Source organism: Pipra filicauda, unplaced genomic scaffold (genome assembly GCF_003945595.2).
Source record: "Pipra filicauda isolate LSUMZ 115617 unplaced genomic scaffold, ASM394559v2 scaffold133_size2016399_pilon, whole genome shotgun sequence".
Lineage (NCBI taxonomy): Eukaryota > Metazoa > Chordata > Aves > Passeriformes > Pipridae > Pipra > Pipra filicauda.
The window spans coordinates 742,685-770,286 of record NW_024103807.1 but is presented as its reverse complement, the minus strand read 5'-3'; the positions used below and the strand labels follow the sequence as shown (position 1 = coordinate 770,286).

General features: G+C 34.5%; 1 protein-coding gene across 2 annotated transcripts in view; it reads left to right on the top strand.

The window, feature by feature from the left end:
* Positions 1–17,750, top strand: part of FUT8 (fucosyltransferase 8) — a 116,312-nt gene extending 98,562 nt beyond the window's left edge. For both annotated transcript variants that reach the window (XM_027719590.2, XM_027719591.2), the window contains 4 exons: positions 124–370; positions 1,594–1,770; positions 8,214–8,364; positions 11,044–17,750. In XM_027719590.2, the coding sequence (XP_027575391.1) occupies positions 124–370; positions 1,594–1,770; positions 8,214–8,364; positions 11,044–11,361 (893 nt within the window). In that variant the 3' untranslated portion in view covers positions 11,362–17,750. The remainder of the gene's footprint in view (positions 1–123; positions 371–1,593; positions 1,771–8,213; positions 8,365–11,043) is intronic.
* The last annotated feature ends 9,852 nt before the right edge of the window (positions 17,751–27,602 follow it).

Below are 27,602 nucleotides of genomic sequence, written 5' to 3'. Positions count from 1 at the left end.
TAGGTAGTCTTTTTGAAGTTGAAGATACAGATTAGCTGATATGTTTGGGATATTGTTTGCCAATGGTAAAGTTTATTAATAAAGTAAACTACTTGACTCATCCTAGTATGTATTTTAAAACAGGTGAGGCTAATGATAAGGATGTTCAGGTGGTGGAACTTCCCATTGTTGACAGCTTACACCCACGGCCACCTTATTTACCCTTGGCTGTCCCTGAAGACTTGGCTGATAGACTAATTCGTGTACATGGGGATCCTGCAGTGTGGTGGGTTTCACAGTTTGTGAAATACTTGATTCGTCCACAGCCTTGGCTAGAAAAAGAAATAGAGGAAGCCACAAGGAAACTTGGTTTCAAACATCCAGTGATCGGGTGGGTATTTAGTTTTCTTTTTAACTCTCTGTGCTTTAATATGTGTATGTAGTGATTTCTGTTCAGGAAAAACTGTTTTATGATGATTATCCAAGAGCCTCAAGTATTTTGTAGGGAGAGATGTAGAGATTTCTAGATGAAGCTATTATTTTTTAACTGTGCATAATACAAATTGATTACAAGTACTCCTTCAGCATACTTATCTACCTGCAGTTGGACTGATATATAAAAGGCATCTCAATAGAAGATTTTTTAACATGTCCTTTCACATCTAGTAATACAGAATTTTGTTGATTTAATTGCCTTACAGCAATTAAAGACCCAGACACTTTACTGTCTGGGTCTTCTTTTTAAGTGCCTATAGCCTTTTTCATTTGAGGAAAAGAGGCTAGGCCTACATTTTGCATGCCACAATCCACAACTAATTTTATCACTGGCTACATATGGACATGGTATGTGCCTTTTGCTTCCCTGCTGATTTTTTCACAGTTGTTGTTTCTCAGTGGTAACTATGAATTGGAATGGTCTGTATGAGGAGATATGGGGAGAAGGAAGGAAAGCACCTGTGGGCAATAAAGAGCAGCTTGTGGAAGAAAGGTTTTGCTGTCATATAACATGAAAAATGTTGCTGCTGCTCTACTAGAGTCTGCAACTACTGCTTCCTTTGCCAGAATTTTCCTTCAGACCTTAAACTTTCTTTTTGAGGAGTACACAATAGGTTTGTCCAAATGTTAGTCGGCTTTTGACCATTGAGTTGGTAGGCCCCTTCACCACAGGTGTATATGAAGACTTGTTAGGTTTCAAGAAGATTGAAAAGGTACATTTATAACAACCTTCATTCAAACCATGCATTGTAGTTGGTGTCCAAATATATCCATGATGGAAATATTCCTGGTTTCCTTTTGAGCTGTATTGATCAAGCATTATCTAGCTACAACAGATAACCTTCTGCACAGAAGAAACACCTCGTATGCTGTATTCAATGTCCTTCATTCTTTTCCTTCAGTTACCTCGTGCCTTCTTTTCAAGATTACTTTATTGCTTTCAAGAACAGACTGACAGCTAACTTCATGCTGTCACTGTCTTGAAAAACGTGGATGACTTTTAATCCTTCCTTATTTTATGTAGGAATTCAAGTAGTATGCATTCTAAAAGCACAGGCATGAAACTTAGAGTAAAAATTTCATTTGCTAAAGTGTGTATTGTATTCTACCTCTTCCCAGTGTTCACGTTCGAAGGACAGACAAAGTAGGAACAGAGGCAGCCTTTCATCCGATTGAAGAATACATGGTACATGTTGAAGAGCGGTTTGAACTTCTCGCTCGCAGAATGCAAGTTGATAAAAAGAGAGTGTATTTGGCTACAGATGACCCTTCCTTGTTGCAAGAGGCAAAGTCTAAGTAAGATGAATTATGTTTATATTACAGTTTGTTCCTTCTGGTTAGCTTTACAATTTCTGAGTATTGTGCACACCCAAGTTTTAGTATAATTTTTTTCATCCTTTTTTCAGTTCAGATTGCATTTCATTTTCCAGTGATTTTGATTTTCCTCTAAGATATGCTGCTTTTGGATTTTTTTCCCCCAAGTATGCTTTTCAGAAATTAGTGTTAAAAATCTAGAAGAGTTGAGCAAGATACCTCTGACTATTTAAAAACAAAGCAATGCTGTAAAAGGGAGGTAGAAATATAAATATTAAACACACCAAACTTTTTTAAAAACATACATATTAAAAATAAACTATTTAGGAATATTGTAAAAACTGGTTAATATATTAAGAAGTTTCACCTGTCCAAAAAGTACCTTTCTGTGAATAGCTGCCAGAGGAATTTTTGTAAGTAGGTTGAAAAGCTTCTGATGACTTTCAGATAGACTTCTATATTGACAACTTAGAAGACTTTCACCCTACATGTTGAATAGTTTTAAAGTTTGTCCTTAACTATATCTGGGATTCTTGGCAGTGTCTCTGTCCCTTTTTATCCCCTTTGTCCCCTTCTAGCTCTCTAGAACGTAGATGTGCAGTTTGCATTCATTTACTCCTAATACGGCCTGTATTTACATGTAAATTAGTACTTTTAATTAATGAATACTTCTTAAAATCAAGGTTACTCAATAGTGGCAAGTTTTTGAACTGTTTTATCCTTGGTAGACATTCTTGGAAAAATATATGATAACATACTGTGTAACAAATTTTCTTTGCAATATACAAGGTAAGCAGAAAATGTTGTTTTCTATTAGAGGAATTTTCTACAGCGTTGAAAGTCTCTGTATTTCAACTGTGCTATTTCTATTTTTCTTTCATATCTATAAAGGGCTGCTGTTTAAAGTTATGGTGTTTTATAAAAACTAAATGAACATACACAACTCCAGATGATGGCAACCTAATCCTTCCATTTTTGTATGTGTAGAAGCAAGAACAGTATCAGAAACAATTATAAAATAACACTTAAAGTGCAAATCTAAACTATGAAAAGACAGGTAATACAAAATTGAGGTTATAATATTTAATTCTTTGTACTGTCCTACGTAACTTTAATTAGTTTGTAACATAACAGAATTCACTGTTTGTGTAACAATCCCAGTTATGCATTTTTTCTTTACTTTTGTTTGCCTTTCAGTTCTTAGCACTCTTTGTGAATAATAATGAGATGCTCTACCTGTGTAAACATATCATCCCAAATTTTCAATAGCAACAAAAACTAATTGTAGAAGTGTAACGGGTTCAGTAAAACTGTACTGAATTATGTTAAGCATTGCAGCTCAGGTCCATTCCATATCACAGTCTTACTGCACTATGGTAAGCTACAGTAGTACAACATTGATTTTGTATGTTTTCTTAATGAAAGGCATAGAATCTCTAAGTAGTGGAGAATATTTTATGTGTTACTGCTGAGCTTTCAGGTCAAAGCTTACACTGAAACATAATTTCCTAAGTTGCTCGCACCCTACTGTTGCTTGCAATTGAGCAGAAGGCATTCAAAACTTACAGTGATTTTACAGAAGGCAGGATTTGATGTTTTGGCATTTAAGGGCATCTGAAGGCAGGCTAAGGTCATTTTTTGGCAGTAAAGAAGCTTTTCTTCTTCTTCTTGTGAAATCAACTACAAATTAGTTTACACTTCTGACAAAAAAGTCACATTGAACTACCAAGCTTTGATAGAAACAGCTGTCACATTGTAGTAGCTTATGTTGCATTCTTTATTTAGTGCAATAATATTAGTAAAGTACTAGATATTATATCTATCTACATGAAAGTGATTGGCTGTCAAACAGTGTTGTCATTTAAATAATGAAAAATTAGAGCCAACATTCACATGAATAGGCATCTTGCTTCTGTTAAGAGAAGTATTTTAAACTATTTGTAGTCATGAAACCAGAAATGTTTTCAGGAACTTCCCTTGCAGTCAGATGTCTGCTAACTGCAACTACAGTAGTAAAAATAGTGGAGTCACTACTGTCAGTTTGTAGAGTGTTTTTGTTTGTTTTATTTCCAAAAGAACGAAAGAAGTGGTATATTTTCAGAATTAGGATGATGTAGAACACCTTGAGTAGAAAAGTGTGGTTGAGAGTTCAACAGCTGTAATGATTATGGGATAAAGCATCTGATAGGTTCTGGTGAGTAGAGGTCATGGTATTTGTCCTATATAGGTGATATGTTAGGGATGGTGTAAATTGCTTTTTCTTTGGCTGATTTAATAGTTTTCAAGTGCAAATTTTTGATTGTCTAGTATTTGTATTTCTAGTCTATAATACTACTTTACAGTATCTACAGAATACTCTTTAAGGTATTCAAAATAATCCAGCTGAATATGCACATAAATTCTTAAGAAACTATATTTAATATATTTCTAGTTTATATATGAATCTATTTAAGTCTCTTTCTCGTGTATATGAGCACAAAAATTCAACAAATCACATTCTTCCTTCCAGAATGTTTACCTGTAAAGTCATCTGTATTTTTTTTTCTTTTTCACTTTTTATCTACTTCCACAATAGCAGGTTAATGTCTGTGCACTATCTGTAGTTGAGCTATCCCCCCCTGCCCCCAGTCATAGTATGTCTGATATATAGAATTCAGCAGTCCTTCAGACCTGAGAAAACACATTATTTGTTACTCTATCTGTTTACACATATGCTCACAATCTTCTTTCAGAGGAAAGAAAATTTGCAGTGCCTTTTCTGGACACTTCCACAGGCCTAGCAAACTGAGAACAGGAGCTTGGGACTTGCCTTGGTTTGCATCTGCAGTGATAAGCTGTAGTTACACAATTAGTTGATCAGCTTCTCAAACCAATTGAAGCTTGAAATAGTCCCATAGTGCTTGATTTGTATCCTTATCTGAGGCTGGTAGGTGCAGGAAGAAAAGGTTTTTAACTATCTCTTCCCTACCTCCTTCTGATTTCGTGTTTTCCCCTTCTACTATAAGAAAAAAAAAATCCTTCCTGGCCTGTACATAGGTTTCAAGAATCTGTTAGATAGCTTTTGAAGAATTGGGTATTATTTTTTGACATGTGGAGGAGATATACTACATGTATGTAGTCCGATACAAAGAAAACAGAGTTATGCTGGTTTCCATTCTTTGGATTTATCTTGGAACAGGTTGCCCAAGGAAGCTGAATACCTCTATCCCTCAAGGTATTTAAAAGTATTGGAGATGTGGGACTTAGGGACATCCATTACTGGAGGACTTGGCTGGGTTTAAAGGTCTTTTCCAATTTAAATGATTCTATGATTCACAATCTGGTTCTTTCCTGTTTTAGAAAAGAGAATGTGTGAGTAAAGCTAGAAGGCATCTTAACAAATGTTGTGTTTAGGTGATTTTGTCAGTAAGAATATGACATATTATTAATCATTTGCCACACATTCAGGAATCCTAGTAATAGGATTGTGCCTAAGTTCTACTTCAATAGAAAAACATTTCTGTGTTTTTTACACAGAAATTACACTGTGTTACATTCATCATAATATAAATACAGAAGGAAAAGGGAATAGAAGGAAGCACAAGCTAACTATAGAACTTTAGAATTTTCACTTTCTTTGCAGCCACTGTTGCAGGAATCGGATCTAAATAGAATCTAAAGCACTATAGTGAATGGGAAGGAGAATTAAACTTCACTTGATGCAGAAAGTCAGTGGGCTACATACGGCTTGAGAGAAGTATACGCTTGGCCTTTTTCTTGGTATTTTTCTTTATGTTCTGCTTTCAGCCTATGTTGGAGACAGGATAGTGGATCAGAAGATTCTTTGGTCACACTGAATATGGCTGCTATTTTACTAACATTTTAAAAGAAACCTCTTTTTCCAAGCATGAACACTGTGTGTGTGGGAAAACATAAAAGTGCTTGTTTGAAAACTTAAATGTGTGAGTGGATAAATTATAAGCTTTGATCACTGTTTTGAACAAATGGGCTCTGAAACTATTGGTTAGATGAATTTGGATCAACTTTGCAAACTGGATTGAAAACTAGATTTAAAAGCATCTCAAAGACTGTTTCCAGAATAAAGGAAAGAAGGAAAAAATTTTAAATTTATGCATAAAAAGATAATTCTGACTGTAATAATTCTGACTGTAAATAATTCTGACTACTTTTTTAACCAGATCCAATATGATACTTTTTTTTTCTTGTGCTTCAATCCTTAAAGTTGACTGATCTTTTGCTAGTAAGGAATCAGATTCTTCAAGAAAAGATCTTTCGTCTCTACTCAGAATGTAGATTCTGGTTTTTGAAGTCTGAAGAAAGTGATTAATTTTAGTGGTATTCTTGATTCCAAGAACTTGCAAGGAGTAATACAAATATCTTTACCATGTTCACTGTCCCTAGAAATGCCACCTTCTGTTAAATGTTCTTCATGTTGCTCTGTTCAGAGTTCTTTCACTGAAATAAGATTGATGCTTATCTCTGTTTCTCAGCTGGTTTTCAGAGTAGAGTAGGACATATTTCCATTTGGTCTGTACTTTTTTGTTTTTAAAAAATATGAGTATGATCAACACAATGGAAACTGGAATAGAACATATTGCAAATATTATGGTGCCATCTATTGTATTTTGGGAGATGGTTAAATATTAACAAAAAATGTTAGGCATGAAAGGATGAGAAGGAAAATTAAAATTGTGGAAGAGTTCTTATTGAAAAAACTATTGTTTCATATGCTCCTGTATTTTCTCAGAAGAGGTCTTATAGTTATTGTAAATGAATACTATTTCCAGCTTCTCTTCCTTTTTTGTTTTGTTTTGTCTTGTTTTTAATGTAATAGGAACTTTCCCTGACATATATGATCAGATACAGCCTTTAAAGTTGTCCTGCTATTAATGTGAAATTTCCCATACATTCCACATCAAATGTGGGAGATTTGCATACAGTTTTTTGATTTGCTCTTGAGCAAATCAAATTATTTTCTGATTTGGTAGTCACAAAAACCAGCCTCTATTTGTCCATTTCACTTCTGAAAACAGTTTGTCCATATTTTTAACATTACAATGGAATAAATTGGGCATATTCTAACAAGAGATTGTCATAATCATGTCTGATGTGTGTCCAGAGTGTATGCATATGCTGCATTGTTGTGTACATGTTAACTTCATTAACTTTACAAGACCTTATGAGTTTAAACCTTGTTTTGAGCAAATATTTATCACAGAGCTGTCAGACTTTGAAACATCTAGTTATGGGTTTCGTTTATTGTTGCTCCAGCATTACAGGCAGCTCTATATTTTTATTTTTCTTTATTAAACAGTATCAGAATGTTTAATTCTTACAAATGTAATATTAGCTGCCTTACTCTTATGTAATGTATTGATTTATATTTGCTGTGAAGTTGTAAATTTGAAAAAAAGTTGTTATATTTATATATATAATTATATATATATATACGCATTTGTTTTATAATTAGCCCTGCAGCTGAAATTTTGTAGTTGGCTGGTTAGCCATTTGAGTTGCACTTCATTATTTAAATATAATTAATGTGTAACATCAATGTAATTCCCACCTTTGTTATGTCTCTAAAAATGTGATAGGGGGTGATTGAAAATTTAATTAATTCATTCTCCTTTTCACAGTTTCTTTCAGATTCAGTTCCCCAGTACAGGGGCATAAATATTTTGAGAAAGACCATTACTTTTTAATATTTTTAAGTAGTTATTGTTACATGATAAAATCTTTTATTTTTAAAATAATATAAAACAAGGCTTTATATTTCAAATAAAATATTTTGACTTAAAGTAGTACTGCTTTTTTTTATAATAAGAAAAGTGCATTGGCATGAAATTTTACATTTATTTCCTTTTGACCAGTAAATTGCAAAATTTGTTTTCTGTGTGGCTTTAAGAATAGTGAAAGACTTTTTATTATATTCGTTAATTTAGATTAATTTATTAAATATGTCCCTTTTACAGGTGACTGGGGTTTTTTGCACAGTGTCATAATCAGTATCTAACAAACAAGTGTGGTAGTAAATGTAGTATAGTAAAGTCAGAATCCCTTGTCCTATTTAGCAGTAGAGAAAACTAAGTGATCTGACTATATTTAATCTAAAATCAGCATATCAGCATCATTAGCAGAATGTGACATATAATTCCTGATATTTTTTCACTTCCTCTACAGTGTTATATATCAGACAGACTTACAGCATCTTTTAATTTCTTTTCTTTTGTAGATAGAGGGGCACGATTGGAGGCAGCAGTAACATTCTACAGGGTTCAGCAAAATTTTAATTCACTTCCTATAAGGCAGAGACTCACTTAACACAAACTATCAACCTTAACTTGCAGCAGAAATAATGCTTCTTAAAAAAAATTAAAATAAATAGAACAAGACTTTGCTGTTAACAGTGTGTTGTATTTTCACAGGTATCCAAATTATGAATTTATCAGTGATAACTCCATATCCTGGTCAGCAGGACTTCATAACCGATACACTGAAAACTCCCTCAGAGGTGTTATTTTGGATATTCACTTTTTGTCTCAGGCAGACTTCCTGGTCTGTACGTTTTCGTCCCAGGTAAACTGCAATGCAAATACAATGTAGATTATATGTACCAGTTCTAAATCTTAGTCTTCTTCATGCTCCTGTTATCTTGTTCTCAGTGATCTCTCATGAAAATTTTAGGCAAGAATCAAAGGCTTGGTATTTTATGTGAACATTTAGAGGACTATAAGCATTGGTTACTTCTCTTTAATTGAAGTTACTGCCTTAATTAAAACATTTGAAATAAACAAGGAAAAATATTAAACATGTTTGAGTTTCTTGTTTTGCATGAAGTTAATGTATAACTTGTATCCATCCATTTCTATGCCGCTTGGTAAGGCATTTGAAATAGATAAAAATAATTGTAAACATGTTTAACACCTTAATTTTTCATGAAGGAAATATACAGCTTGTTTCCGTCCATTTCTACACATCCTTGCATTCTACTACAGTTCAAACATATCTGCTGTTGCCTTAGTTGATGGTGGGAGTGGAAAAGATGAAGAGCACTGGCATTTAGTTTCTCTTCAGTCTATTCCATTTCTAGAAATCCAGTGGTAGCATAATAAGTGTGAATTCTGACCTCTGTAATCCGTAGAGACTTCTTTTTGCACATAATTATGTGCTACAAGCTTCCTTTCTTGAGTGATGTGATGAAGGAAATTGGAGTCCAGTAGGAAACTGAATCATATAATTGTCATTGTTGGTATTTGGTTCTTTATTGCATTATATTGTACATTAATTTCATATATCATGAAAAGCTTTTATAAAAAGCTGTTTTAAGATTAAAAGTGCAGCAAAAAGTCACCAAACAGTATTTTGTGAGTGGTATGCTGATCCACCTGATTCAAATATGGCAACATATGATTGAAATCAGACTGAATGTTTTTGACGTGCTGTTGTCATATATTCTCTTAGGTGACACAGTCACATGTGATTGTACTGTTAGATGGAAGTGGACACAAAGCTCAAAAGTTAAAATTCACTTAAAAAGAAATCATTTTTCCACAGCCTCAAATGTAAATTGTCTGCTGCACTGTAATTACAAATAAGTAACAAGCATAGTATTCATACTAATTTATGGTCAACAGTGATATGTTGATCTTGACAAGCAGAATTCGTAATAACATTGCCATAGCAAGAAGACAGCAAAACCACAAAAAGTATAGAAAAATCTCTTATCCTTCAATCATCCTTGTAGATACACTTTATTTACTGTTCGCCACACCCTGTAAGAAGACCTTTTATAGCATATTTAGAAGGTTATTAATATAGGTTATTTCAGACCAAGACATGAGTAAACTCATGCAGGATTCACTTGCTAAAAATCATTTTCTATTGAAAAGATGTAAAATCTTTAGTAATATGTGTGTGTATCCTCTTCCTGGGGTACACACACATGCAGAGAACAAAACATCAAAAGCAGTCAGAGAAGCTATAAAAAAATAAGCTTTTACAAATGTATGGATAATCAAATTGGTTTCTACGTTATGGTGTGTAACAGGTACTTCAAATAATTAACTTCAACCTGATCTTCTGAAAGCTACTTCTCAAAAGTTAAAGTTCAGATAGAGAGGGATAAAAGGAAATCTATCACATTTTTAGAGTAAATGCCTCTCTCAAAGAAGCTAGGAATGTACAAATATGTCTGGTTTGACTGATCAAAGTTCTATTCACTGTATTTTCAAAGGGAGAAAAGTAAAATCAAGCTTTACTATATTAACATAGACTAAAAATTATGAAAAAGCTCAAATGCTTCTTCATATTGAAGAAATTTGCTGTATTGTTAGTTCATTAACCTTTATCAAACTTATGCAAAATCAGGGAAAGTTACAATAGTGCAGATCAGAAATCAGAAAGCTTGCAGTGGCCAAGTCAGACACTTGACAGAGAAGAGGTTTCTAGCCAATTGTTGAAAAGAGCTTCGTTTAATATAGCGGCAGCCTTTTGTGTTTCTGGCAACTCTGAGAAGTACAACACAATTCTGATATGGGAACCTGTGTTCAGTTTGGAGAAAATTCCCTTCATAAAATGGAATATAATGACAAGTAAAAATACATCTTTCTTCTCACCAACATCGTCTTGCTGAAATTCAGTTTCGTTTACTTGTCGTCTAAGTTGCCAATAGTCATAATTCTATCACTGTTCTAATATTATAACAGCATTTTAAAGGCTTGGACTTCTGGAATTGCTTGATTGTGAAAATTGGAACTTCCTTTAGAAAAGTAAACATAAAGCCTCATTGTTGCAGGATAAACTTAGAAAATGTAAGTTCTAAAGGTTCAAAGGGAAGTAAATACAGTTTGTAGTAGTAGTAGAAAAAAACTTAATTTGTGCTTACATTTGTTTGGCTAGAGATCATTTATTTTTAAAAGCAGGATTGCTAGTGTTCATATAGATGTTTTCAATTTTTACTGAAGAGTTGACTGTTTATCAATTTGTTTATTTGTTTACCAAATCTGATCACCAGAGGATTAATTAAAAAGCAATTTCATGCATCTTGTCAGTAAATATCCAGTTTGGGGGTGGGTGGTTTGAGGTTTGTTGGGTTTTTTTGGTTGGTTGATTAGTTGTGGTTTGTTTTTTTTTTTTAACTTGGGCATTCCAAAACTTGATCTCCTGGGAAACTTACCATACATTGATTGCTGACTTCTGTGGTGTATTGCAGGCACACGCAATGTTGATGGCTTCTCTTCTATTTTTATTTCTAAGGTTTGTCGAGTTGCCTATGAAATTATGCAGACGTTGCATCCAGATGCTTCAGCATATTTCCATTCTTTGGATGATATCTACTACTTTGGGGGACAGAATGCTCACAACCAGATTGCTATTTATGCTCATCATCCACGAACTGCTGATGAAATTCCCATGGAACCTGGAGATATAATTGGAGTAGCTGGAAATCACTGGGATGGTTATTCAAAAGGCATCAATAGGAAATTAGGAAGAACAGGCCTGTACCCATCCTATAAAGTTAAGGAGAAAATTGAGACAGTCAAGTATCCTACATATCCAGAGGCTGACAAGTAAATTAAAAGGAAGACATTCAGCAGTAATTCTCAATTTTGATTGGTTCGAACCAGCCAACAACACACTAACTAATGGTTTATATGGGATTTGAATTTGCATTTTAACATGGAGTTAAAATCAAAGCCTTTGCAATGAAACTGGATAAGAAGCTGAGAACAAATGGATGGGCTATTATCTGAACTTTTAAACGTTTTTGTTATATGCACTCTCACACATGCACACACAAACCCACATGTAACAGGAAAACTGTTGTTTTATACTTTTTGTCTCTTCAGGATTTATCCCAGTCATTAGTCTTACGTGAGCTTTAGGCTCTTCTCTCTGCCATTAATTTACAATAATGTTCAGACTTATAACACTGCCACATTGTGTAATATGAGTGACATGAACATATTTTGTATGTGCAAAATTTAAAACATGGTGCCTATATTTGAAAAGTTTGTGACCTTTTTAGAAGAGCCATGCCTATTTCACAATGGGCAAGAGTCAACTTTCATCTGATGTTACCGTGACCACTGAACTTGCTTCAAACAAGATTCAGATTTCAGACTAGATTTCTTTACAAGTTTGGGGGTTTTTTTTTAGCATTCCATTGATTACTTCTCATCATTAATAAAATAAAGGATAAATTCGACAATAAAATAGTCACTGTCTGTTAGGAACTTTTGTAAACAATGCCATGAACAGATTCTTTAATAGTGATAATGTTTCTGGACATTGCTTTTGATTGAGAAAAAAACCCAAAAACAACAACCTACAAAACCCACAAAAGAGGGAAAAAGTAGCTGGAGTTTCATTGAATTTTGAAACACTGTGTAGTACAACAGTTGTGTAGTGGCACAGTGCTGCTCAGTTTTGTGGACAGTAGGTAACAGCAGAATGACTTCAGTGACTAAATTTCTTACATTTACTCTCTAGCACTATTTTTTTACCTTCTGTGTTTCTTCCCTGAAATTAATTCAGGTTTTAGAGTATTGTAGGTGGCCTCTTATCTTTTTGGCATTGAGTGTAGTTACTTTGAAGTAAAATACTTCAGGTTATCCCATTTATAGAACCCGTCAATCTGGACTACTTTAAAAAAAAAATCTAACAATTTACCCCCAAATAGTAGGTTTGAGAAAAATATACACAAGGATGAATTTTTATGCATGTCATGAGGTTGTTAGTAATTCTTAGTGTTTTGAAATCTTTTGCTAGTCAGCTCTCTATTAAGAAAAGAGAAATCACAAAATAATTTTACAAACAAATTCGTAGATTTGGCGGTTGTGTATATATATATATACATAAACAAATATATATATATATGAAATAAGGAAGATAACAAGAGATTGTTTCCAAATAAGAAGAACATTAATAACGTTTTATATAGGCTCTAGTGCAATTCAGTCTGGATTACTGGAAGTGCAGAAAATGTTTACTGTTCAGGGACTGAGAAAATACCACGTGAGTAAAGATTAAAAAAGCATAGTTGGTTGACCTTAACAAAGCAAAAGTATATTTAATTATATTTATGAATAGATGAAGGATAGTGTAAACATAATGAATGGAGGCACTTGACCATGAATAAATGTTAGGCTGAAAAATAAAAGGAAATCTCTGGTAGTGTGAAGTTCAGCAGCAGGCTTCCAATTGAAATAGTGGTGAAATGGAACTGTATTGGAATGTGAAGGAATTACAAAGTGGTACTCTGACATTACTTGCAGGACTGATCCTATAGATCCGTTCCAGTAACGTGTTCCTTAACTGGAAAACTGGTTTGTGTCTTGAAGAAGAGTAACAAAATCTAAGCTGAAAACTTCTGTTGGAAAAAAGATACATTGATCGTAGTATTAAATAGACATATCAGTGAAAATGAGCATAGATACCACATGAGATTTAAAGACTAATTGAAACATAATGGCAAATGAGTAGGAGTGACCAAGAAATGCTAAAGATGATGAATTTTTGTGATGAAAGATGCCTAGGGTTAACTGGTGTTTCTGTATCTTGGAACTAGAAGCGGCTTGATGTTATTTTCCTGTCTAAGTGATTCTGATAAATTTTCCACTAACTTAGGCAAACATGATATTTCAGAGGTACAAAGGTAGGGTAAATTATAATTTTTTTAAATTTTATTTTGAATTGTACAGATAAAGCTATTACTGCTTTCTTTTTCAGTTTGAAAAAAAATAATCCAAACTGATGCACATTTCTTCCTCAACAATTAAATCAATTCATTTTATCTTTGGGAAAACTAATTTAATTGTTTCTCCACAAATACTACATTATCTGTTTGATATTTATAGATTTTGAAAAGGTTTTATTTTTTAAGCTCTTTACTTATGACTTCAGAGCTCATAATTTCTTGCTCATTTTTAGAGTGTGATTCACAAATAAGATTCATAAATAAATGAACATATGAAAATTCCTCCAGAATCAGGTAACTCAATTGAAAATACTACTAAAGAAGTTAAATAACAGAACATCTAGGATGAGCCCAAAGGCAAGAGCAGATCTTCTGAGATGGATGGCAATGAGAGAACTGAAAACGCTGATGTTATAAAATATGTACCTATACAGTGTGGCAATTCCTCTGCAGACTATATCTGACAAAGTACTGGCAAGGTACACATGCCTCCTTACATATTCTGAGTACCTAATGAATAATTAGGTCATCATCTTTGAGAAAATGATCATGAAATGATACAAAATTATAGAGTTACTGTTAATAATTCAGAAATGTACTAATGTAGATACTATGATCTTATTCCCCTGGGTCTTATGATCCTCTGGTGCGTATAATTCAGTATGTCTCGGAGGAAGAAATCTAGCAATATGCTGCTTGCTAGATGCATCTGTTTCTAGAGATTTCTTTCAGTTAAGACTACCAGTTAATTATGTCTTGGAATCCTGGGACATTGGTACGCTAAAACTGAATTTGTTTTATATTAAACAAAATGAATATTTGAGACTTTATTCTTGGTTACAATGGAGTCCAGGTAACATGTAACATCCATGGGTAAGTGGAAGAGAGAACCCCAGATTTTTTATTGTAGCTCACAGAAAAGTAAAATAACAGGAAATAAAAATGTTGTCTTTAATTCCTGAAAGAAAGCTGAATCTTTTGAAGGTTGTGAACTCATTAAGATACTAGCTGGAATGCTTGCAAGGAAGCAAGTGTACATCATGTTTCTTCTGTTCACCTTGTAGCTGTGCAACAGTCCAGTCATGTAATTTTTGCCTCATACCGAACCACCTTCTCAGACATCCATAAAACAAAGAGCTTTCATACTCTCTTAACTACTGTTTAATTAAACTTTCCTCTTTAAGAAACATTTGTATGTGTGTGTGCATGTTGTGTACATAAAAACGATATGAACAGCACTGTTTTGTTCTTTGCTATTTTACATTATCGCTGTCACATTCTCTGTAAAAACTTACTTGCCAGGTAAATGTAGTCTCTGGAAGCTCTCATGCTGCTTACCAGTCAAGAAATTTATTCTGGGTTGTTCAGTTAACTAGTCTTCTGTGACAGTGGTCACCTGGGGTCATCATCTGTGGTTTGCTGCTACCACCAACCTGAATTCTGTCCTTGATTTGGCCTGTGGTCAAATGCGTGGGATTTACAAGCCTTCTCTACCAACATCCTACCCATGTGAACTGTTGAGTATTATGTATTTCTTTATGAAGGATTATGTTTTATTTCAAAACTTTAAAATATTTTTAAATGTTTATCTTCAGATAAGTCTTTTGTTTATCCCTTCTATCACTGAATTTTAAGGAAGTTTTAAGGAAACCATTGAGTTTTAAGGAAACCATAAAGATTTCTCTCCTATACCAATTTTTCAGAAAGGAGAACTGGTGATAACTTTCTTACAGAGAGATACTCACAATGTAAAAGTTTCCTCCATAATGGGTTTTATGTTTCTTTGGTATGAAATTATAAAATAAGGATCTTGTCTTCTGAGCTAGGAACATAATAGAAAATAAATAGAACATTTTCATGAAAAATTGTTGATAGGGGGAGGGAGATTTTCTTTCATGCAAGTGGAGTAGCACTATTTGAAATTTTTTCCAAACAATGAATTGAGCTTGATTTTTCCTCATCATTAGTTTCTTCACAATGCAATCTCTGATGTGTCTGAGGAATACAGGTAAAAATAATTTGCTTAGTCTGGGAGATGGGGAGGAAATAATCTAATAAGAAGACACAAATAAACATTTCAGTACTGGGTTAAGGCCCTCTGCCAGCGAAATCATTCTACTCTTTGCCAGAAATACTTAGAATTTGCAACCTTCATTTTGATTTTGCCTAATACCAGTCCCAGTCACATATACAAAAGTCATGCTGGTCATATTCTGATCATTGGTTGTTACTACGTATATTACAGTTTTATTCCTATTTTGGTGGCTTGGAAGCAGGTTGTCAAAGGGCACAAAAGGCTGTTTGGCTTTCTTATTGTATTGAACTAAAATTGCATTTTAAACTCACAAAAATTCCATTTACCTAAGGCGCCACTAGAATTATTATTGTAGGCTACAGATTTTGTCAAGGTCCTCTATATGCACCTGCAAGCATATCTGGAGCAAGACTGAAGCAAAGTAAGTTAGGTATGAATATCAACTGTATGCAGGTTAGACTTCATAGTATCCTGTTCATTTCTAAAAAACATGAAATGTGGCACTGCATGATACAAATAAGAGGATAGTAAAAAATTCCCAGATCTGCAAAAAAAAGTTGCTAGTCTGCTTGAATGCATCACTGTGTACAAGATTATTCCAGAATCTAAGTATGTAAGACAGAAATCTTCAACATTACTCAAGAATCCCATCCACTGATGTGTTTGCTGGTCTTAACCCCTTTTGGTACCATGTTTGCTGTTCAGTGGAGTTCCTCTATTTTGTGTGCTTGTTTCCTTTGACTTATCTTGTCAGCAGAATCCTATTGCCACTGCGAATCAAGCAAGTTTGGATTAATGCAAAGTCATGACAACTTTTGCACAAAAATGTCTTTACTGTTGCTCAAAATTAACTTCACACTCTTAGGCTGACTCCTTAAGAGATGCTGTTGAGGGAAGGAGCTGTCTCCACTGGACTATACATGTTTTATAACTGCTGGCACACACATGTACTGGTTTTACTTTCAGTTTTGCATTATTTTCTCACTTCATAAAGACTTGAGATTTTGCTTTCATTTTGATATATTTATGAAGGTTTTCCTGGAGCACGGCGAGATAAAGTCTCAACTATCCTGCATTTTCTTCAAGAAGTATAACAGACCTTACCCTGTTTCCTCTAACTGCCTTAAAAACATCCTTCAGTCGCACCATTTTAATAGAATCAGATAGATCTATGCTTCTGGAAGACTATGGAGTTTTTTTACTCTTCCAATAGCCTTGCTGCCTACTTGCATTTGATCCTGGCCTACCATGGTTGTAGGAACCTTTGTCAAACCTTTCTGCTTTGCATATTTTGATTTCCTTGCCTAGTGGTCATTACTTGACTGAGAGTCCAAGGGACAAAGGTCTGTATTTGGTTTTTCATAATAACATGTGAAATTGTATTACTGGCAGATTATTTTTTTTATGAATTGCATTTTTTGTTTTGTCCCTAATTGGTATAGTCAAGGATTCAAAGAGTAAACACTGTAATCTGATGTGCCTGAGAAGTGTTTAGGGGGGCTTACAAGGCATAGAAATTCCTTATGTAATCAGGTTTACAGCTCATAGCATGACAAGTATCTTGACTAGATGAAAGATGTATTCCTATAGAATTCCCTGTTCATTTTTGCCTACTGCTCATTATACACTTATGCCTGCAGCTTAGTTTGCAAGAGACACAATGTGAATGCTGTCTTTTTACAGGACTATACAGATAATTTTCTTCTCTTCAACCTTAGAATCCTTTATTTTAGTTTAGTTTTAGTATTCTTACTTTCTGGCAAGTTTGGCTTTTTTTTTTTTTTCCTTTTTTTAATAATACAGCTGCACTATTCTCAATTACTGCACTGCGAACAGTGCCACAAGGATATTACAGCTCAGCTGTGAGAAGCCACTGAATGTTAAGATTTCTGTCCGATTCGGCTGTCTACAAAAGATCCGTCTGTTAAAGAAGCCCAAGTATGTTTGTTGATACCTTTCCAAACAGTAGCAACCTGGAAGAATGGAAGGGAATCAAAAACCAGGACATCATACTTTGTTCTTTGTGAATGGGAAGGAACTGGGCCTGTGTTATGTCTAACTGAGATGCTGGAAAGCAATTAACTAGTTGGTGAGAGTAGTTTGCTTCACTGCTTCGGCTTATTGCTGGAGAATGAACTGTGACAAGTTTATAATTCTAAATATGTGGTCAGTTTGTGACATCTATAAAATTTTGTTTTCACTTGAGAATAAAGTTGTTATACACAATAAGTTCAGACTTGTGGGATGGAGTTCGTTTTGCATGAGTATTTCTTAAAATGATTGTTGCTTATGACTAATATTCAGTTATTCAGTAAAGATAGAAAAATCTTGTTGGGCTGATTTTACCATTTTTTTAACCTCTATGTCAGTCGAGGTTATACAGAGGCTAGCACTAGTGAACCTTTATGTAATAGATTTAGGACTGATGGATTTGTTTGCTTACTTGTTTCTTCTGTTTATATACAACAGAGAAAAATGTTTTATTAACGTTACAAAATTATAGTTACAATGCATCTACCTGCTCAAAATGTATTTCTTTAGGGCTGCTAATGTGTTATGAGCTACTCTTCATTACACTGATTCATATTAGCTGATGTTTGTATGTTTCTGAGTGTATTGCTCATTCCTTTTGTCCAGTGTTTAGACTGTAAGATTTATGATCCTCTAGTGCTTTTTTGTGTTTTGAACACTCTTGTCCTACTAGGATTCTTGTCGTTCAGTAGGATCCCTAGACAGTACAGTAATATAAATAATAATTGTAGTCATAAAATGTGTTAAACATTTACCCTAAACTGTTAAATTCAATATGAATTTTTTTGAGTTTGCTTTTATTTATTTTACATTTATATTTTGTTATATGTATTGCTTATTTGCCTTCATGTGTACATGAAAAGAAATTCTTAAAAAAACCCCAGCAAATCCAAATATACAGGAATACAGATACAGGAAGTTATCTTAGTTCCTTCCTACATGCTGATGACCTTTGCCATTGATAGCATATTTATATGTTTGGTTCTGAAACAGCACGATGATTTAAGAAATTATGTTGTGTACTTTTTTTGCTCTTATTCCTTCTCTTGAAATTTAATAACTGACCATATGTATGCTAAATCTATTCCATTGTGGATTCAAACAGATTCATAATCATGCTGATCGGTTTGGTATATATTAGTCAATGAGAATTTTTGCAGTAAGCATGAATGTGTATCCTTTATTTCTGTGCTTCTAAAATTGAATGTAGGAGAGTAAATGTAAGGACCATTGGAATAATAGGCTTTTCTCACCTTTTGCTGAACTGTCTAGAGCTTACTCATGCTGATTTTCATTCTCAAGAAAACACAGTGTAGGAATATGCTCTCAAGGTCAGATGCATGCACCATAGACAGTTATGTATGTAATATGAAGGTATAAAATCTGTTGAAGAGTCTGGAGAAACCTCTAGAAGATGAGGATGCGACCAAGGCAATGGTTGGCTTGATATGAAGGAGTTTATCTGCCAATGCGATTACCGGAGGTCTTGTTGTTGTTGTTCTCTTCTTGGGCTGCCCCTTCAGGGTTCGTTTTACAGACATACATTATTTTGTGATGAATTCATGCTGGATGGACATTGGTTCCAGAACATTCTGTTTCTTTCTAATAAGATGCATCATGTTAATACAGGTGCTCTGCTATACTACCTCTGTAGTATAACAGTTTGGATTTTCTCAGTGCAGTGCTGATGTTACTTCCTCTTCAAAGTTTTGCTTGAGGGGTTTCCTTTTGGTAAAGTCATACACAAAGGTTGAAAAAAAGGAAATAATGCCATTCTTTACTGATTTGAGTCTGATATTTTATTTCTAGGATACCTGTAATTTGCTTTGCTGGCATACAAATCCTACAAGGTAGGTTTTAACTTCTCTTCTGTAGCAAGTAGCTTACTGCTGTTGTCTGTAGATGACAATTTGATGCTGAAAGTAAGCTTTAAGCCTCTGCAAATATTTCTGTTTCTTATTGCTGAGAAAGAGTGGTGACCCCTCCTGATAGTAGGTGTCTGGAGTCCACAAGAACTAGGTAGGGCTAATTTCATGTGATACAATTTTTTTCTACCAACGCTGCCACTCTTTTGCCTAGGTCTCTTTTATCCAGCTTTGCTTTGTTTTGAAAATTATCGTGCAGTGCAGGCATACAAGGCAATAGTTTTGGCTGATTGAAAGGAGTTGTAAATGAGTTTTCTAAGCGTGTTGCTAGAACAAGGCACAACAATGTCCATTAATCTCTTCATTTATGCAATATCTTCTCCAGCAAGTTCTCTACCACTGGTGCCAACTTCATTTCTTATTTTCCAACTGATTTCCTCCCTGTCTCTGCTTATGTACAGAGTGGTCTTCTACTCTGTTGATGTAGATCTCAGAAAAAACCCTGCATATGCACAAAAAATGAAAGCAGAAAATGAAATGCAAAGAAGTTATCCCATCTGATTTTTTCATCAAATTTTGTCTTCTGTATGTCACATTTTTGAATTTTAAGTTCTCAGAGGCAAAAAAAGAGTAAATTTCGGTTTTGTTCAGACTTTTAGTCCTGAAACAGTAGACAAAAAGGTTTCCAGTGGTAAAGCTTTTCCAAAAACATTAGATCATTTAGGCCTAACACAAACATGATAAAAAATACAAAGCTCATTAAGTTCCTAAAAGTAGAACTGCATAGAAGATTACTCTGAATGCCAAAGTAGAAATACACAGGATTATAATTTGGTTTTCCCCTGGTTTTCTCCTGTTGGTTTAACAGCTCATGTAAGTTGCTGCTTATCTGTGACAAATTTGCCTTAATTAGCATCTGCGGAACTGGACAGACTCTTCAATGCTGCCTCTCAGAACAACTATATAAAAATTTGTCTCAAGACATTTTTAATCCTAATACGAAATTACCTTGATATTCTGTTATAGTATTTAATGTTTTTGCATCTTGAAGGTTTTCAGATAACCACTAGTGGGTGGTATATAACATGAGTGATAGAACTTTAACTATATCCATCTGGAAGTGTAGGAACAGCTGTTCATGCATAAGGCAATATGCTGATATATCATATTAATTAATCATTTTGATGTCACAGGATGTGCAAAGTGATCACTGTTTACTGCATAACCGTATGGCTAGCAAATGATTTGTGACATCATTGTCCATTTAACTGAGGTGTTTTTATTAAAGAACAGTAGCTATGACTAACAACGTTTCCTTATTTTAATTTGAAGTCTCTCACTTGTTTATTATGGCACACACTCAGTGACTGAATAATAAAGTATGTGAACTACATTTTACTACTGGAGACAGGTTCAAAGGGTAGTTGGGTTCCATCCAAATCACTTAAATTAAGAAAAGAACATGTTATTGGACAAAAATGCTCATATTGATTTCAGTGAAAAGTATCTGATCTGGAGTCTTCAAATTTTGTCTGGAGAACATTTAGTTTTCAAAGCACTGTGCATTGGAACAGTGCCCATGTTTTCTCATTATTAGTATTTATTTGAGGAATTTTATGTTGATGATCTCAGAATTCCTAACATATGTCAGGATTCTCTTTGTTTACGACAACATAACAACAGTGTGCTACACAAGCAGACAAGACTGTTCTAAATTCCAAAATGCTTTTTCCTTCTGTGTACATGTTAGTGCTCTGGAATGGGTGCATGTGTGCATAATCAGATTATCATGTCAATATTGAAGTTAAGTATCTCTAGCATGCTTGCAATTGCAGAAAATATTTTTCCAGGAATCACAAGAGGAAGTTCCCTAGATGAGTGATCCTTATTTTCAGTAGTATCATTTAGGGAAACAAGCTTTTTTTTCAAAGATTGGAATCCACGTTTGCCTGAGGATGAAGTTAGGTAAAGGACTTTATACCGGCAATTTCTTCATAAATAAGACAGACTTAGTTCACAGGGTAGTTCAAATTATCTGCCCATTTTCTGGGAAAAAATGGTGATTTTTTGACTGATGACAAAGTATTAGTTTCACGCTGTAACCTTTTTCAACAGTATCTAGTAAGGTTACTTTGGCATGCATTCCTGACCTGTGCAGGGTGCATTCAAGAAAGGGTTAATTTGAACACCAGGAAAAATATCTAAAAAAAAAAAAGGATATGGAAATAAAGGGGGGGGGGAGTTTGTTTGTTTAATTGCATCTTCTGATGATAATGGCTGTAGTTTTCCTTGCAAGCTTTGGAGCAGTCCCAGGATTTACTTCATGAAAGCAATTAAAGTCTTCTGTCCTTTAAAAAGCAGTATCCTTTGTCTTATACTCTAATAAAATTTCTAAATTTTTTTTCTTTTTAATACTCTTCATGCATGTGTTGTCTTTCTCCATCTTTTTGTGATATGTATGTTTTTTAAGACTGCAGTAGCTAGAAGAGATTTTTGGAAGTTTTGGTATCAGAACCCCCTGAGACATATGTTCATATACTCTGTGTTTCATCATTACAGAGTTTCAATTAAATCCTAACCAAAGCTCCTAAAAATACTGATAAATATACAGTGCTCAGGTGTCACAATGGCTGTAATCTTGACTTGATTTTGAATAAAGTTGATCAAATTTTATCTCTTTTAAGAGTCTGACAAATCTTCTAGTTTGCACCAGAAAATTTCAAACTAGATACGAGTGGAGTGCAGTGCTGTGAATGGTCAAAGACAAGAATGCTCAGTGTAATTCCAGCATGTCCAAAAATTTTCACCAGCTTTAATCATTGGCAAGTACAAGCAAATAGCATAGACTTCTCTGAAGTCCTTATCTGAAGTATTTTGAACAAGCATTGTTCTGGGTATGTTTTCTAGTTAGTCATTCCTTCCATCAATACTGAAAAAGGACTAATTTCTTACTTCATTCGTTGTTTGGAATAAAATGACAACTGAATAAATAGGTCAAGAAAGAGAAAAGTTAATTACCTCTATCTAACAGATTTACCTTTGTAACATGCTGTTCCCCAGTGTATTCCTTTTTTTCTAACTTTCCTCTTTCCTTCATATTTCTGTACACCTTATGAAGTCCTTAATGAAAAAGAAATAGGAGGAGAATGTTTTCTTTACACTGTGCATAAATGGCTGAAGTGTACTTAGGAACTGAAGGGTCTCGATTTTCTGACTTTAGGTGCAGAAATGCATGCCCTGCCCTAGTGGAATGTACATTACAGCAACACATCAGGAAGAAAAAAAGATACTTTAGGGGTATGTATTTTCTCATTATTAAGGGTTTAGTATTAAGAGAGTTGCACTTCTCTCAGTAGTTGTCTTACATATTTATTCTACTCCTTGGTATGCAGTGTCATGGGTGTTTTAGTTATCAACCACTACACTCTAGGGCTGTTATAGCTCTTTTTGAGGGTTTAAGGCAAGAAAAACAGATCGCTCCTCTGTCAGTTCTTTCCCACACAGTCATGTTTAAGAGATGGAATAACTAGCAATGCTTTTACCCAAACACATAGTTCCCAAATTCATAGTGACAGTTTTTGGTTTTAGCCATCACTGACTTAAGATTATTTCTCCGTGTTCTAGAATGGGTATGTATATCATTCTATCTATGTTATTTTTATACTCTGTATTTTGAGAGAATGTTGTTTGAGCAGACTGAGTGCTTTTATGGGAAAACTTAAGTCACTCAATGTAGGTTTATTCCCTTATTACAGGTATTTACAAACAGTGGTGAATGTGCAGATAGCAGTGTAAATGATGGATCTTTGTTACTATTTAGCCCCAATCCTTTTGGTTCCAAGATTCCTATGGCTTTATATTTTAATCTTACCAGAACTGGAGCCTACTCAATTATTTTCTTGAAAGCAATGTTAGTTTTCCTTCTTAATGAAATTAAAAATAATGTTATCATGAGGTCGTAGGGGGACCTGAACTGCAGGTCTCACAATATTGAACTAGATACACAGTTTAACTCGGAGTACTTGCAGTGCTGCAAAATCCTGTCTGGGTTAGTACCAGCTACGCACTTGCTGTAGCTGTTACTGCAATGTAGTCACATCACTGAGAGAAGTTACAGAAGTCCTTCTCTGGCTCAGCAGAATTAAACTATGCAAATTAGTGAAACTCAAAGAGTTATCTCTTTAATTGCTTGAAGGTCAAAATTAATTTAATCTTTACCCAAGTTTAGGGAAGATGTACTAAATGCAACTCAGCTAGCAGTTTGCTTTGTTCTACAATAAAACTCTCACATCCAGCACTGTTCCATATATTCTTGTGGTTAGAGAAGAAATCCCAGAAATTTGTTTTCCATATGGTTATATCAATAGCTTGTGCATACATGATGGTAGAATTAAAGTATCTTGATGGAGACTGCACTTAGACAATATGGTATCTGAAATGGTGGTTGAAATCTAGCAGTATGTTTTATGAGAGCCTTAGATTTTTGCGTGTATTTTTAAGATGTCTACAATAAAAATCTAATGTTAAGCAGTGTCTCAAGTGAAGAAAGGGGATACAGGAACAAGAGGGAGACAGAGGCATCAATCCCTTAACCATCCTTACCTTTAAGCACAAAGTGCATAGCCCTCGGGTGACTGAGAGTAATTGTGAATGAAGAAAGCTGTTCATTTTTAGTGAATAAAATGTCTAAAATAAATTGTGATTTATGATGTGAAGTATGTATAACCTCTATGTATGCTGAACTGTCCCTGTAGGTATGGTTGTAACTGTATATTGCAGCTTGCTAATTTCTTCACTAGAGTTCTAACAGTCTGTCTTATATACAGATTGATTCACCGTTTTTCCAGTATCATTTATTCAACTGCATTATCATTTATGCATACTATGATTCTCTCTTTATTTTTTTTATTTTCAGGAACCACGTTGGTCTCTAGAAGTTGACACTGATAAGGCTGTAATGGCTGGGAAATATGCCTAATTTGAGCATATATTGTGAACAACTCTAATTGTCCTAAGTGTTATGAATAAAACTGTCATCAGGTGGTAATCTCCGTTTACAATTGCCCTGATTAGATTAGTTAGTGGCAGGACTAACTCTCAGCTTCCAACCTACCAGCCTTAAAATCAGTGAAACATAAGAAACTCGTGTTTGAGTTCATACTGTGTCATCATTTATTAACTGTGATAGTTTATTTTTTCAAGGTAACATTCACATATTAGGAATGAGAATTTGAAATCTAGACCGAATTGCATGTGCCAGGTAAAAGCACAAAGCATTTAAACTACTCTTGCATGTTTGGATCCTGATTTTATAGAAACATGTCAAAGAGGAGGAAGAATTCTGAACCCCGAAGATTAATGATAGTGCACTCTCTTGCAGCTAAAAAGTCCTTGTAACTGGTATTGATCCTTATTTTTTAATGGCTTTAAGTGGTTCAACTCATTTTAGTTTGAAAGAGAACTTATGTTTATGTTTCAACTTCCAAGAGGTGTTAGCTGATTTTTGTATTATTACATTTTTCCTTGTTAATTAAAGGCACAGATATGCATTCCCATTTCAGCACATATTAAACCCCTGTTGGAGAATGATTCCCCACAGCATCACAGCTCAGAGAAACAGGTGTTTGACTAATGTTCAGTGAGGATGAAAACATTTCTTGACAGATGCTCAGACAAAAAGAAAACATAATCATTATTGCTGGGTAATTATAAATTAATTCAGTTTTGCTTTAATAGTGCTTTAATCCATAAGTGCTGGAGGATAGTAAAACTGTAGGAGAGTCCTGATCATCATGTGTGTCCATTTCTCAATGGTCTGCTGCCTGTACTCTGGTGGATTATTCAGTCAGACATACTTCAGACAGTTTTTATATACCAGGTAGGGTAACAGCAGCAGTTTAACCATAGTAAAGTGAAAGTTGTCATAGCCTGATTACACTTTCATTCAGTGTAACCCTACATTAAACGCACCTACACAACACTGAAGTCCTAATTGTAGATGCACTTGAAAAAGAATTACTGTTGACTGCATTTAAGAGCTTGCTAGTTGCTCTTTTGAGAATATGTCTTGAAGACAAAGATTAATATATTTTTTCTTTTTATACCCTAATGGCTACCAAACCTAATAAAAGCTGTTTGGACCATTCAAATAAGGCTACCTAGTAGTGCTTAAATGCTAATTAAAGAAACTTATCATCTGGAATGGGGAACTTTATTGAAGTCAGTTCACAATTTTAGCCTTTTCTGCTGACGAGCTATTATATTCTAGAAATGATAGGTTAATTAACATACCATAGCCATGGGGGAGGTACTGTTTGCTTTGTTTGTCCTTGAAAGAAAAATGAGATCTTTGCAGATAAACTTAACAAGCAGCATTGTGTCCTGTGAAAAGATCTTAAGTCAATGTGCTCTTTCAAAAATGGAAAGTTTCTCAAGTCTGTTTACTTGTGACAACTATCTCCGTAAAAATGAAATTCTAAGGGAGAACTTAAGGATATTTAATGAATGTTCTATTTTGAATTGAGTGGAATCTTTATGTTTATACTTAATTCTCCTGTGACTCTTTCAAGGATAAGGTGTGATAGATAAAATATTTTCTTTTTGTTTGCTACTTGTCATTTTTGACCTGTTATGCCTTGATGGTGGGTCCCTTGTAAGATAACTCTTTTCAACATGCTCCATTATCCCTGTTTCTAATTGTTTGGATGCTCACTATTTGAATAATGTTGTGATTATTCTGAGAATAATCAATTATCAGAAAAAAAATTTTTGCTACCAAACACAAAATCCCATGGAAGGGATATTTCTGTGATTTTTTTTCCCCTGGACAAAGTCTATTTTCCACTTTGCCACAGAAGGGTTCAATTTCTGTCACACCCTTTATTTTTTCCCAAGTTTTTAAATACTTATTTAATTTCTATGTAATCCATACAGCTCTCCTGCAAAGCACTGCAATATTACTTTCCTGACAAGGACAAGATTCTTCTTAAAAGATACTCCTCTCCATAGCATAAGTGAGGAGCCCACTGAGGTAACATAATTTGAGCATGATAATGCTCTCTGCACTATTAAACATGGAGAGTTTAATTCCTGATCATAACCTCAGTCTAGAAGCCATGAAGGTGCTAATCAATTTTCCAACTTTATTCTCATCCACTCAAATGCTATTGCAGTGAACGTGTTCCAGAAGTTTCACAGAGACTGTGTTGCAATTTCTGATCATTGTATTCATCATTCAGATTAATCTGACATAAAACAGGATTAGCAAAGTCCCCATTCAAGGTTAATTCAGAGAGCTGCTGTGAGTACTGATGTATTCAGTCATCTTTGACAGGATGAACTCAGTCATACCTTCTTGAATTTAAAATGGAAATGAGAGAGAGACTTGTGAGACTTGTATCTCTCACCTGTCTCTGAGACCAGTGGAAAAGGCAGGGACAAGGAAGACTTACCCTTCATGGAGGAGGGTTAGTTTAGGGAAGATTTAAACAAACTGGGAGTATGGAAGTCCACGATTACACCTGACTCAACAAGTGCTGATAGAATTGGCTGATGTCACTGTAAGGTCACTCTTAATTGTTTTTGAACAGTCATTGTGTTTGGAGGAGATTCCTAACAGCTAGAAGAAATCAAATGTCACCCTTATTTTCAAGAAAGGCAAGAACGAGGATTTTGGGAGCTACAAACTGACCAGCCTTGCATCAGTCTCTGGGAAGTCATAGAGCTGCTAATCAGGGAAACAATTTCTAAACATATAAAAGGTAGAAGATGATTTGGAGTAGTTGGCATGCATTTATGATAGGTAAGTCTTGCTCAACCAACCAGACATCCTGGAAAGTTGACTGGCTCAGCAAATGAGAGAAAAGCTGTGAACTTTGTTTGTCTTGATCTTAATAAGGCTTTTACAGACTCTGAAATGCATCCTTGAGACAAATTTATGAAGCTATGACTAGAGAAGTAGACAGTGAGGTGGAGTGAAAATTAGCTTAGATGCTGAATTCAAAGGTTTTTTGTCAGCAACATGAAGTCCATCTGGAGTCCAGTCACTGGTGGTGTATCCAAGAGCCTAGGACAGTTCAGCATCTTCATTGATGACTTGGCTTATGGGGGCAGAGTGCACCTCAATTTTACAAGTGACACAAAATTGAAAGGGGGAGCTGACACACCCTGCTATTCAAAGGGACTT